Source organism: Suricata suricatta, chromosome 2 (genome assembly GCF_006229205.1).
Source record: "Suricata suricatta isolate VVHF042 chromosome 2, meerkat_22Aug2017_6uvM2_HiC, whole genome shotgun sequence".
Taxonomy (NCBI): domain Eukaryota; kingdom Metazoa; phylum Chordata; class Mammalia; order Carnivora; family Herpestidae; genus Suricata; species Suricata suricatta.
In genome coordinates, this window is record NC_043701.1 from 86,488,792 (window position 1) to 86,499,574 (window position 10,783).

General features: G+C 33.3%; 1 protein-coding gene across 1 annotated transcript in view; it reads left to right on the forward strand.

The window, feature by feature from the left end:
• Positions 1–10,783, forward strand: part of PHF14 (PHD finger protein 14) — a 194,726-nt gene that overhangs the window by 41,700 nt on the left and 142,243 nt on the right. Inside the window, exons 7-12 of the mRNA XM_029918975.1 lie at positions 1,797–1,934; positions 7,108–7,254; positions 7,907–8,177; positions 8,490–8,596; positions 9,704–9,870; positions 10,490–10,578. Of these exons, the coding sequence (XP_029774835.1) occupies positions 1,797–1,934; positions 7,108–7,254; positions 7,907–8,177; positions 8,490–8,596; positions 9,704–9,870; positions 10,490–10,578 (919 nt within the window). The remainder of the gene's footprint in view (positions 1–1,796; positions 1,935–7,107; positions 7,255–7,906; positions 8,178–8,489; positions 8,597–9,703; positions 9,871–10,489; positions 10,579–10,783) is intronic.

Sequence of the window (10,783 nt, forward strand, 5' to 3'; positions counted from 1 at the left end):
AAGGTACTGGCTTAAGTAATTTTCAGTAGGCACACATAATTATCATAAATATAAATCTAGAACCAAAAAAAAGCTAGATATCACTTCATATAATTGAAACCAGCAATGACTTCTAAACCAAAAAAGAGAATCATTAAATATGTAATTGTCAGCTGATTTTATCATTTCACCTACCTACCTTTTGTTTTGAAGTATGATTAGGAAGTGGAGTAAAAAATTATGTCTTCTGTAGCTCATCTGCAAAATCAAACAGTGATATGAATTATAACTGGGACAGCTCTTCTAGGCCATATTGTCTGTTCATTTCGTAATCCTGGTTACCTTCTCCCCTGTGTTCTTAGTTGCTTAGTCCTAGCATTTTAAATAATTCAGGCAAATGAGGAAGATTCCCATTTCTCTGTTAGATTGTTCTAAAGTCTTTATAAGACTTTTTTGTCAGGAAATGTTTTCTTATATTCACTTTGAAATTCCTGCAGCAGTTTCATCATATTACATTAAATTAGTTTGGAAACTTCTTAAGCACTTTGGTTCTGTTCGTGCTTTTGACATTATTGAAATAATTTAATTTCTCCCATTTTTCTCTCTTCCATCTTTTCTCCTTCTGTCTCAGTTTTTGTCTCTTTTTTGGTCTCATGTTTAGATTACTATCTGCTGATAATTTCTACTATATACCTTCTATTGTTATTAGGAAAAAAAACACCCTTAACCAAGTAGTAGTGTCAGGATTTGGGTATGTTTTCACATCTATACCTAGATTCTTATTCTGGCTGTTTTCAGACGCTGCTGCTGTATGTTTGGTGCTGTTTACCTAGTAGGCAGTCACTTACTATTGCAGTATTCAAATGATATTTTTAGTGTCTGTTGAGACTTTAAAATTTTCCCCTCTGTTTTCCTTATGTTGAACTTACTTAGAATATATTTACTAAACAGTTCTTTAAGCGTCTGCTGGCAGTCTTTCACAATTTAGCAGATTTTTCTTTTTAACAAAGATTCCTATCACTAGAGTAGTTTGTATTTTAAGACTGTGTTTTTCTCTCTGTAGAATAGATAGTGAAAAGGATAAAAACATAAACTTGGGGAGGATCGGGGGTAATTTTTAATAGTTGAAACTTGTGGTTTTATAGTTCTTCCCATTGTGTTCGGAAAGGATGTAACTAGTTGGCCATGTTGTGCATCACAACCAATTTCATCAAATTGGTTTACATAAAATTACCTTTCACTTCTCTTAAAGATATTTTAAAAATAATTTCTTTGGTTGGAATACCTAGATTATTTTGGTAAATTTCTCTGGCTTCTTACTTATTTTCTTTCATTTTCCAAGCAGTATTACTATATTGTTCAAGTCAGTGTAGTATAATGGTTAAGAACAATGATTTTAAGATTACCCTAGTTTGATATGTTGGCAATTATTGTGTTATTTTGAACAGATTTCTTAACCTGTTTTTAGTTTTCTCATGTTTTATAAAATGGATTCAGTATCTCTTTCATATATTAGTATGGAATAGTGGATCAAAAGGTAATATACATTAATATATAAAGTGCTTCAAAGAGTGGATAGCAACTAGTTAATCCTCACTATTATTATTATTAGTGTCATCATTATTATATCAGTGGAATTTTGGTTCATTAGAATTATAGAGAGAATTTTTTCATATAAACTTTTCTTGCCCACAGGTATTGTTTGTATTGATAGACTGTTGATTCACTATTTGTATTTTATGGACGCTTTGTATCAGAGTGCAGTATTGTTTTAGAGATATTTTTATTCTGAGCGTTTTCCTGTTATTCCATTGTAGGAATGTAGCTTCTGTGAAGACCCTCGTTTTGCTAGAACTGGAGTTTGCATTAGCTGTGACGCAGGGATGTGCAGAGCCTATTTCCATGTGACCTGTGCCCAGAAGGAAGGTCTGCTTTCAGAGGCAGCAGCAGAAGAGGTAGGTTTATTTAAAACCATTGTTGGTGAGTATGTTGATAAGATGTCTCATGAGTCTTTTATGTCCTGCGATAGGTGTGCATCATAGAAGAAACTAATAAGCTTATTTTTAAAGTTTTTGCTTAGGTTGCTGGTCTGAAATTTCAGGAGTAATCAATATATGAGTTTTCCAGTCTTAAAGCTAGTCAGACATTTGGAAAACATGTTAAGCTTTTTATAGTGAGATCTGACAGGTAAAACGAAATGGAATCCAAGTTGTTTTAAAGCGTTAAAAGGTCAGCATTTTTTATAGGAAGATCTGAAATTATATATGGAGAACCTTGCTCTGTCTCTTTAAATAAAATCATTACCCTGTCTTCAATATCTGTATTTCTATCTCTTTACAAGTGTTTTGATTTTATAATTTTCCTTTGATGTTTATTGGCTTTAGATTAGACAGTTTTTTTCATAGCATATTTTGGGGACTCCTTAATATTCTTTCAAGGAGTTTGTGAGGTTAAAACTATCTTTGTAACAATATGAAAATAGTATGTACATTTTTAACTCTTAATTCTCCCAAGAGCAATAGTGGAGATTTTTAGAGATTATATAGCATAACAATATAACATATTGAATGTAGAAATAGTTATGAGGATCTAGCTGTCTTTTATGTGAGCTATCTAGTCATTAAAGAGGTTTGAAAATGTAAAACAGTGCCACTCTTCTCACTGATTTTGTGTGTACGTAAATTATATTTTTAATAAAAGTATTATTTATCTTAACATGTTTTGGGTTATTGTTATTTTAAAATGAATAAATACTTAAAAATTTTCTTTTTTAATTTCTAATAGGGACTATATATATAACAATAACTCACATAATCTCTTTGAGATCTTCAATAATTTTTAAGACTGCTAAGGAGTCCTGAGACTAAGTTTTGTTGATTCTTTAAGGTCTTTATGTTAGATAGGTATTTGAGTGTTTGCTTGGTAATTCTTAATGTCTGTTCATGGTGGATCTGTGGTATATCTAACTCTCTTGTTGTGTTCCTTCTTTTACTGGGTAGATTTTCAGTGTTATATAACAGTATGTTTTTATATTGGGTCTTTATCTTATCCTATTTATTTTGTAGACAGGAAACAAGTGAAAAAGATAATTTAATGAAAATTTGTTGAGCAGGTTTTGAGGGGTATATATATAATTTTTCTTCACATTTTTTTATGTTAATTCATTTTTGAGTGAGAGAGAGAGAGACAGAGCACCAGCAGGGGAAAGGCAGAGAGAGAGGGAGACACAGAATCTAAAGCAGGCTCCAGGCTCTGAGCTGTCAGCACAGAGCCTGACACGGGGCTTGACTCACAAACCGCGAGATCATGATCTGAGTCGAAGTTGGATGCTCAACTAACTGACTGAGCCACTGAGGCACCCCAAGGGATATATTTTATGAATAAATGAATTCTATAACAGTTATATGTTGGATATGTGTTTTTGTACCCGGCGTTGATTCTTCTAAATTGTGCTTTAATTGATGAAGGGTGCTGGCTAAATATGGAACATTTTCCTAGCTCTTAGACATAGAGGCATGATTAATTATATAATAGGGTTGTGGATTAGTATTGACTACACTCATGATGGTGGGCAGAAATGCAGAGGGGCAATACAAGTAGGACTTAGAAGACCAGATAAATCCCAAGTGAACACCTAGATTATGTAATCTGTAGGGTAAGGCATTCTGTACTTATGGAAAACTTTGAGCTTTGCAATTTGGAAGACTCCTTCGTAGCCATTTCTTTTGGAACTTACTGAGAGCTTTACCTTTCATACTATGACAGTTTGGGTTCCTTTGTATAGTACCTTTCACCATTTTTTTGGTGGGGGAGGGTAGACAGTAGCTAATGAAAATGTGTGAAGTAGTCACATAACAGGACAGTGGAATGTAGGGGCATCTGTAGTGATTTAGAGAGTACATCCCCATATCTAAAGACATGCAAAAGGAAATGAAACAAAACACAATATTACATTAAATAAATAGTTTGCATCTGTGCTCTGCATCTCTCTTATAACTATGCTAATCTCTGTAAATTTACAAGGGAAATTGAAATAGATCAGGATGTTGAAACAGGACCTGAGGCTTTTCCTTTTCCTTGCTACTAGGTTGGACTTCTCGATGCTAGAATAATAAAATGTGACTTTTCCCCACATTTGCTTTAGTGCACTTTTTTGTGGGGAATGATTTAAACATATTTACATAGGTTTTGGTGTTTTAAAAACATGGATAAAATTGGAAAATTATAAAGGTTTCTGAACAATGTTTTAAAATCCAAGACTTTTTATGAATCAGTTATCAATGAAATTTGCTCTTGGCAATAATTATTCTATTAAAGGAAGTTCTTGGCTACTTCTTACAGTTCTACTTCTATCGACTAAGATTCATGTAATATAATAGTATATTTAATTAAAAGACAAATTTCATTTCATTTATTTATTTAATATAGTTTATTGTCAAGTTGGTTTCCATATAACACCCAGTGCTCATCCCAACAAGTGCCCTCCTCCATTTTCCCATCTCCCCCCATCAACCCTCAGTTTGTTTTCAGTATTTAAGAGTCTCTTGTGGTTTGTCTCCCTCCACCTCCTTAACTATTTTTTCCCCTTCCCTTTTGGTCCTCTGTTAAGTTTTTCCTGTTCCACATATGAGTGAAGACATATGGTATCTGTCTTTCTCTGCCTGACTTATTTCACTTAGCATAAAACCCTCTAGTTCCATCCACATTGCTACAAATGGCCACATTTCATTCTTTCTCATTGCCAAGTAGTATTCCATTGTATATATAAACCACATCTTCTTGATATTCGTCAGTTGATGGACATTTCGGCTCTTTCCATGATTTGGCTATTGTTGACAGTGCTGCTGTGAACATTGGGGTACATGTGCCCCTATGGGTCAGCACTCCTATATCTCTTAGGTAAATCCCTAGCAGTGCTAACAGTGTTAGGGGTGCCTGTTTCTCCACATCCTCTCCAGCATATATAGTCTCTTGGTTTGTTCATCTTAGCAACTCTGACTGGTGTGAGGTGGTATTTCAGTGTGGTTTTGATTTGTATTTCCCTGGTGATGAGTGATGTTGAACATCATCTCATGTGACTGTTGGCCAGATGGCCAACAGATGTCCTCTGTGGAGAAGTGTCTGTTCATGAAAAGACAAATTTTAAATTAAAACACATCTGTTGTTTGTGGGCATATCTTCTGTTTCAATTTTATATGACATTCAAGAAAACTCCACCCCCTCCCTTTTTAAAGACTTATTTGTTAAGTGGAGTTTCTTCTTAATGGATGTTCTATATAGGCAGTAAAAGAAAGGTAGAAAAAGAGAATAAGTACCCTAATTTAAATCAGTGACATCATATTCCTTACCATATTCTAATGACTTTTTATAGCCTTCTGACAGTACTTTTTATCTCACTGGTGAGGATCCATTTGAAGTTTCTATTCTTTTCTTTCTTTCTCTCTCTTTTTCTCTCTCTCCCGCTCTCTCTTTCTTTTAGAGAGAGAAAGAGAGAGAGCCAGAGAGAGAGAAAGAGAGAGAGAGAACCCATGACGGGGGAGAGGGGCATAGGGAGAGAGAGAATTCCAAGCAGGCTCCATGCCGTCAGCACAGAGTGCAACATGTGGCCCCATCCTACAACTCTGGGATTGTGACCTAAGCTGAAATCAAGAGTTGGACGCTCAGTTGACTGAGCTACCTAAGCGTCCAAGTTTATATTTTTTCTGATCTGCTTTGTGAGAATTCCAGATTATTTAGAATATTCAAACCATGTTATGATATCATGCATTTATTATTAAAATTGAACACTAGCACAGGTTCAGTTATGCTGACTGACATTTATATTATGTTTCACACCATGTGGTTAGCCTTGAGTTACTTATATTTCATGTAAACCATATGGTAGTTTCTTCTGTGACAAAGGATATTGTTGACACCCTATTACCATGCAGAAAGTTCTCTCTGAAACAATATGAGTATAGATTTCTGTTGATTTTTCTTCCCCAGCAACCTTTGACTAAATGGACTGAAATCATTCATGCGTTAAATTTCAGTGGCTCAAATTGTGTCCAGGCTTTTTGTATTTCTAAATCTTGTGATGTTATCCACAGTAGTATATTGTGGCATTTGTGGATATCACATTACAGAATTGCATCATATACCTTTTTTATGTTAAGGATACCTCATATTCATTGTTGTTGTTGTTGTTGTTGTTGTTATTTCCCTTTCTGTTCTTTCTCATTTGCTGCTTTTTTTAGTGCCATCATTTCTCTTTGGGTTATAAAACCCCAGCCTACAAAGAGACTTTTCTAACATAACTTGGATAAAAACTATGTAGAGCTTATCTTTATTTCTCCTCCTTGGGACAGACCTAAAGAATGAACTCCCTGTTATTTTGTTGGCAATCACAGTGCAGATTACTTGTTTTGGCTAAATATTTCAAATTATTTTTGTTTCTGATAGAGTAAATTTTGTTTTTGGTACCGCACTCTTTATGAATAAAAAAATATACCCATTAGGTTAGTATCCTGAGAGATGGCTATGAGAGAGCTATGTTTTCTGTTTGAGGTTTTAGAGTTATATAAAGAGTTAAATGTGACACCTAACATGTTCAACTGACAGTAAATAGAAGTAAAAAGTAAAAAGAATCTTTCTTAATCCATTTTTGTCTTGGGTAGAACCTGTCCATGCATTGCTAGCCAGTTAAAAGTGTTCTACTTATCCGTGTTGGCTCCTCCTGTATTTTCAGGATATATTGTTTTATAATTTTAATCTGTGTATGTGTAACTTTAATATTTAATGATGGCTTTTACCTAAGATTATTAAAATTCTATTTGTCTTAAACAATGATTATTTTTTTAGGTACACAAGTTTAACAAAATACAATTTATAAGATTTTATTTCAGTGTTTTTAAATCTACAAGACCCTTTAAAGAAAAAATGGTTATAAATTTGAAGTTGATATACAGGATTAAGTTTCAAAAGCACCATTTTTTATCATTTTATATAAAAATCACTTTTGTAATTTATTTTATAAACAACAGTATAGGAGATTCTTCAAAAAGGAAATATTATTTCTTGTGTTAGGTTGTTTATGACCCTTTGAAGTAAAAATATTCACTTCATCCCCCCTTCTGTTTTTTGGTATAGGATATAGCAGATCCATTTTTTGCTTATTGTAAGCAACATGCAGATAGGTTAGACAGAAAATGGAAGAGAAAAAACTACTTGGCTCTACAATCCTATTGTAAAATGTCTTTGCAAGAGAGGGAGAAGCAACTGTCACCAGAAGCACAGGTATGGGATTCATGCCCAAACTCATGTTTTTTCTTTCAAGGTTATGGATTTCAGACGTCATGTGTGTGCCAATGACGTGTGAAGTATAATTATGAAATTTGGTTAGTTATCTAGAAAGCATATTGTCATTAAGGCAAAAATGGTTGAGTGTGGTTTGTAGCTGAATACGTTACTCCTCATTCAGTCAACAGAACAGTCTTTTATAAAGGACATTTCCAAATATATTGAAAAATGTGGCATAGAAGAAATTACTCTATCAGTGCAGTATGTTGATCGTATCTTTTTTCAGTCTGTTCTACTGTTTATTTATGTAAAAGATTTGATCAGTTTGCCCATCTTTTAAAATGTATTTCTATGTAAATTAAGTGAATTTATAGAGACTTTTAGCAGGTATTGAGAAAAGGAATTTTAGTTCATCTGAATTGGTTCCTGACTACTCGAATCATAGATTAGGACCTGGATTCCTTACTAGGAGTAGACCTACTTTATTGTAATCCAAGAATAATGTCTTAGGAACTGTGGATAGGTATAATTTGCTTTGATAGGACGTTCTGGTTCTCTAACATACAAGTCTCTAAACATACAAGTAGAAATCCTAAGGAATATGTTACATTTTAATATCTTTTAAAATTTGTATACATTTCTTTTATAGGCAAGAATCAATGCCCGGCTTCAGCAATATCGTGCCAAAGCAGAACTAGCTCGATCCACTAGACCTCAGGCCTGGGTTCCGAGGGAAAAACTGCCCAGACCACTCACTAGCAGTGCTTCAGCCATCCGTAAACTGATGCGGAAAGCAGAGCTAATGGGAATCAGTACAGATATCTTCCCAGTGGATAATTCAGATACTAGTTCTAGTGTGGATGGAAGGAGAAAGCATAAGCAACCTGCTCTCACTGCTGATTTTGTGAATTATTACTTTGGTCAGTATATGCACTGATACATGCACATTTTCAATGAGAACAGTTTGCTATTGAAAGTATTTGATATACTATCAATTTTTAGAAATTTACTAGCCATGCTCCATTACATATTTTAAGTACATGTTTATTTTTCTATAAAGTTGTGTGTTGTTGTAAAATGTTGAGTTCATGTATTTGTGAATAGGGTTAAAAGTGTTGTAACAATGTAAGATTATCTATGTGATCATCTTTATGCTACCTTAATCCTTTGTGTGTTCTGTATATCAGCTTTTATTTTCTACTAAAGTAAAATTGGATATTTAATTTAAATAGAGAGAAATATGCGCATGATTCAAATTCAGGAAAATATGGCTGAACAAAAGAATATAAAGGATAAATTAGAGAATGAACAGGAAAAACTCCATGTGGAATATAATAAGGTAGGTTGACTACAAAATAACATAATGTGATTTGTTGATGATGTCATTTGTGATATTAGAGCTATTTATGTCCCATTTTGAAATTTTTCTGGAATTTTAGAACTTTCCCTGCAATTCCTACTCTTATAGTCTTCATCATCATCATTAACACAAAACACTTCCTTTGTGCCAGGTATAATTTTGAGCATGTTACATATGCTAACTCATTTAATGTCCACTTAAGTTTTATAATGTGAGTTGTAATCATTGCTCCAATTTTTAGAGGAAAAAATTGAATCCTAAAGAGGTTAAGTAATTTGCCCAGACTCACATAGGTAATCAAGTCATAGAGTTGGGATTTGAGGCCAAACAGTCTGATTCCATTTCTTATTTCTAACTAGTGTACAGTAGAGCTTCACTTTCTAGGTTTGTAGAAAACAAAGAAAATTACATTTAAATTATTGGTTTTATCTTGAATTTGTAGTGTTACTTTTGATTTAAGAAAAATACCTACCAATTTAAATTTCCATTCTGCCTCTTCATTGTAACAATGAGGGAGATCAAAAGAAATATGAAAGCAAGGTGTGGCCAGAATTTTAGGTAATAAGTAACATGAGCATATAAAACCTATATTGACTTACGGTCATGTTATTTTAAGTGGTAAAAAAGTCGATAGGAGGTAAGTTTTCAATATCGGCCATCTGTAGTGAAAAGAGTACTGGGATTAGATTCAGAAGATCTGGGGATTCTTGCTAGTTCTGTGATCTTGGCCAAGTCACAAAAACCCTATAATCCTTAGTTTTCTCATTGGGAAAATGGTGGAAATGGATCTTGGTAGACTTTTCAGGATTAATTAGCAGAATGTATATGAAATTATGTAGAAAACTATAACAGAATGATAAATATAGGTATTATTATTGTCTATATAAATGCTAATATAAAACAAAATGCTTACATTTTATTGGTGCTGCTGATTAAATAATTGGATAGCCTCATCTCATGATGTTGTGGCTTAAATATATTAAAAACATGGATCATAAGTATAGGTATTCTTGGACATTTATTGATAAATTTCTTAAATTTTCCCATGTTTTAATGGTTTATTAATTTTGATTATTTATATTGTAGCTGTGTGAATCTTTAGAAGAACTACAAAACCTGAATGGAAAACTTCGAAGTGAAGGGCAAGGAATATGGGCCTTACTAGGCAGAATCACAGGGCAGGTTAGTTTCTTTCCAATTGCCATCTCCTTCCGTTCTCATTTTCTATATTATTTTCAGAGCTCAGACTTCAGGTACAACTTTCCTACCTAAAAAATTGTTTGATTAGGGCCAACTAATCCTCTGGGATAATGATAGTGCCTGAAATATATCTAGAGAATTGGAAGCTGCCTACTGAGAACCGGTAGCTTAATTTGTTTGTTTTAACAGCTATCTTTTTTTGCAGAATTTTTTCATTTGCTCTAACCGATTGAACTGGCATTTATGGTGAAGCTAAGATGTGAAGCATGAGTTTGCACCGGCCACATTCTTCTTATGTCTAATTTAACAGTTTTAGAGTCCTGGCACATTTTTTTTTCTATCCTGTTTTTATGTTATATTTAGTCTCCCCCCTTTCTTTTGGGTGTAAAATTTAAAAGTCAAGCTGAAAAGGTTCGTTTTTACATTAATTTGGTTTTGAGCTATGTAAGAGATGGGTTTTGAAACTTGAATGTTAAAGTGTAGTTTTCCCTTTTCAGTAGATATCATTGTATTAAAAAAAATTATTTTATCCTTGAGCATATCTAGCCTGTTAAAGTTCTTTGTGTTAAAAATAAAGAAGAACCACTGCCAAATAGATTTCTTTGAATGCTGTTTTTAGTACTGTGTATATAATTCATAAGTTAAGAATTCAAATAATCTGTTATATTTTAGAAGGATAATGGAGACTCACTGTGGTCCTTTTACTATGAAAGTAGTCTTGTTTGTGAAGGAGGTTTATCAAAGAAGAGATATTTTTCATTGTACTTGTTTCAGAAGTTTATAAAGTGCCAGTTTATCATACAATTCATGTAGAGTTAATATTTTGGAAAATAATACATAGTGGTATGTGTTGTGCTCTGCTAGCTTTCAAGATGCTTCTTTTGTGAACAGGATGTATGCGGCTTATGTTACAATGAATAATATAATTTAAGAGGTGAGAATGAGCAGTCACATATGGAGAATTGA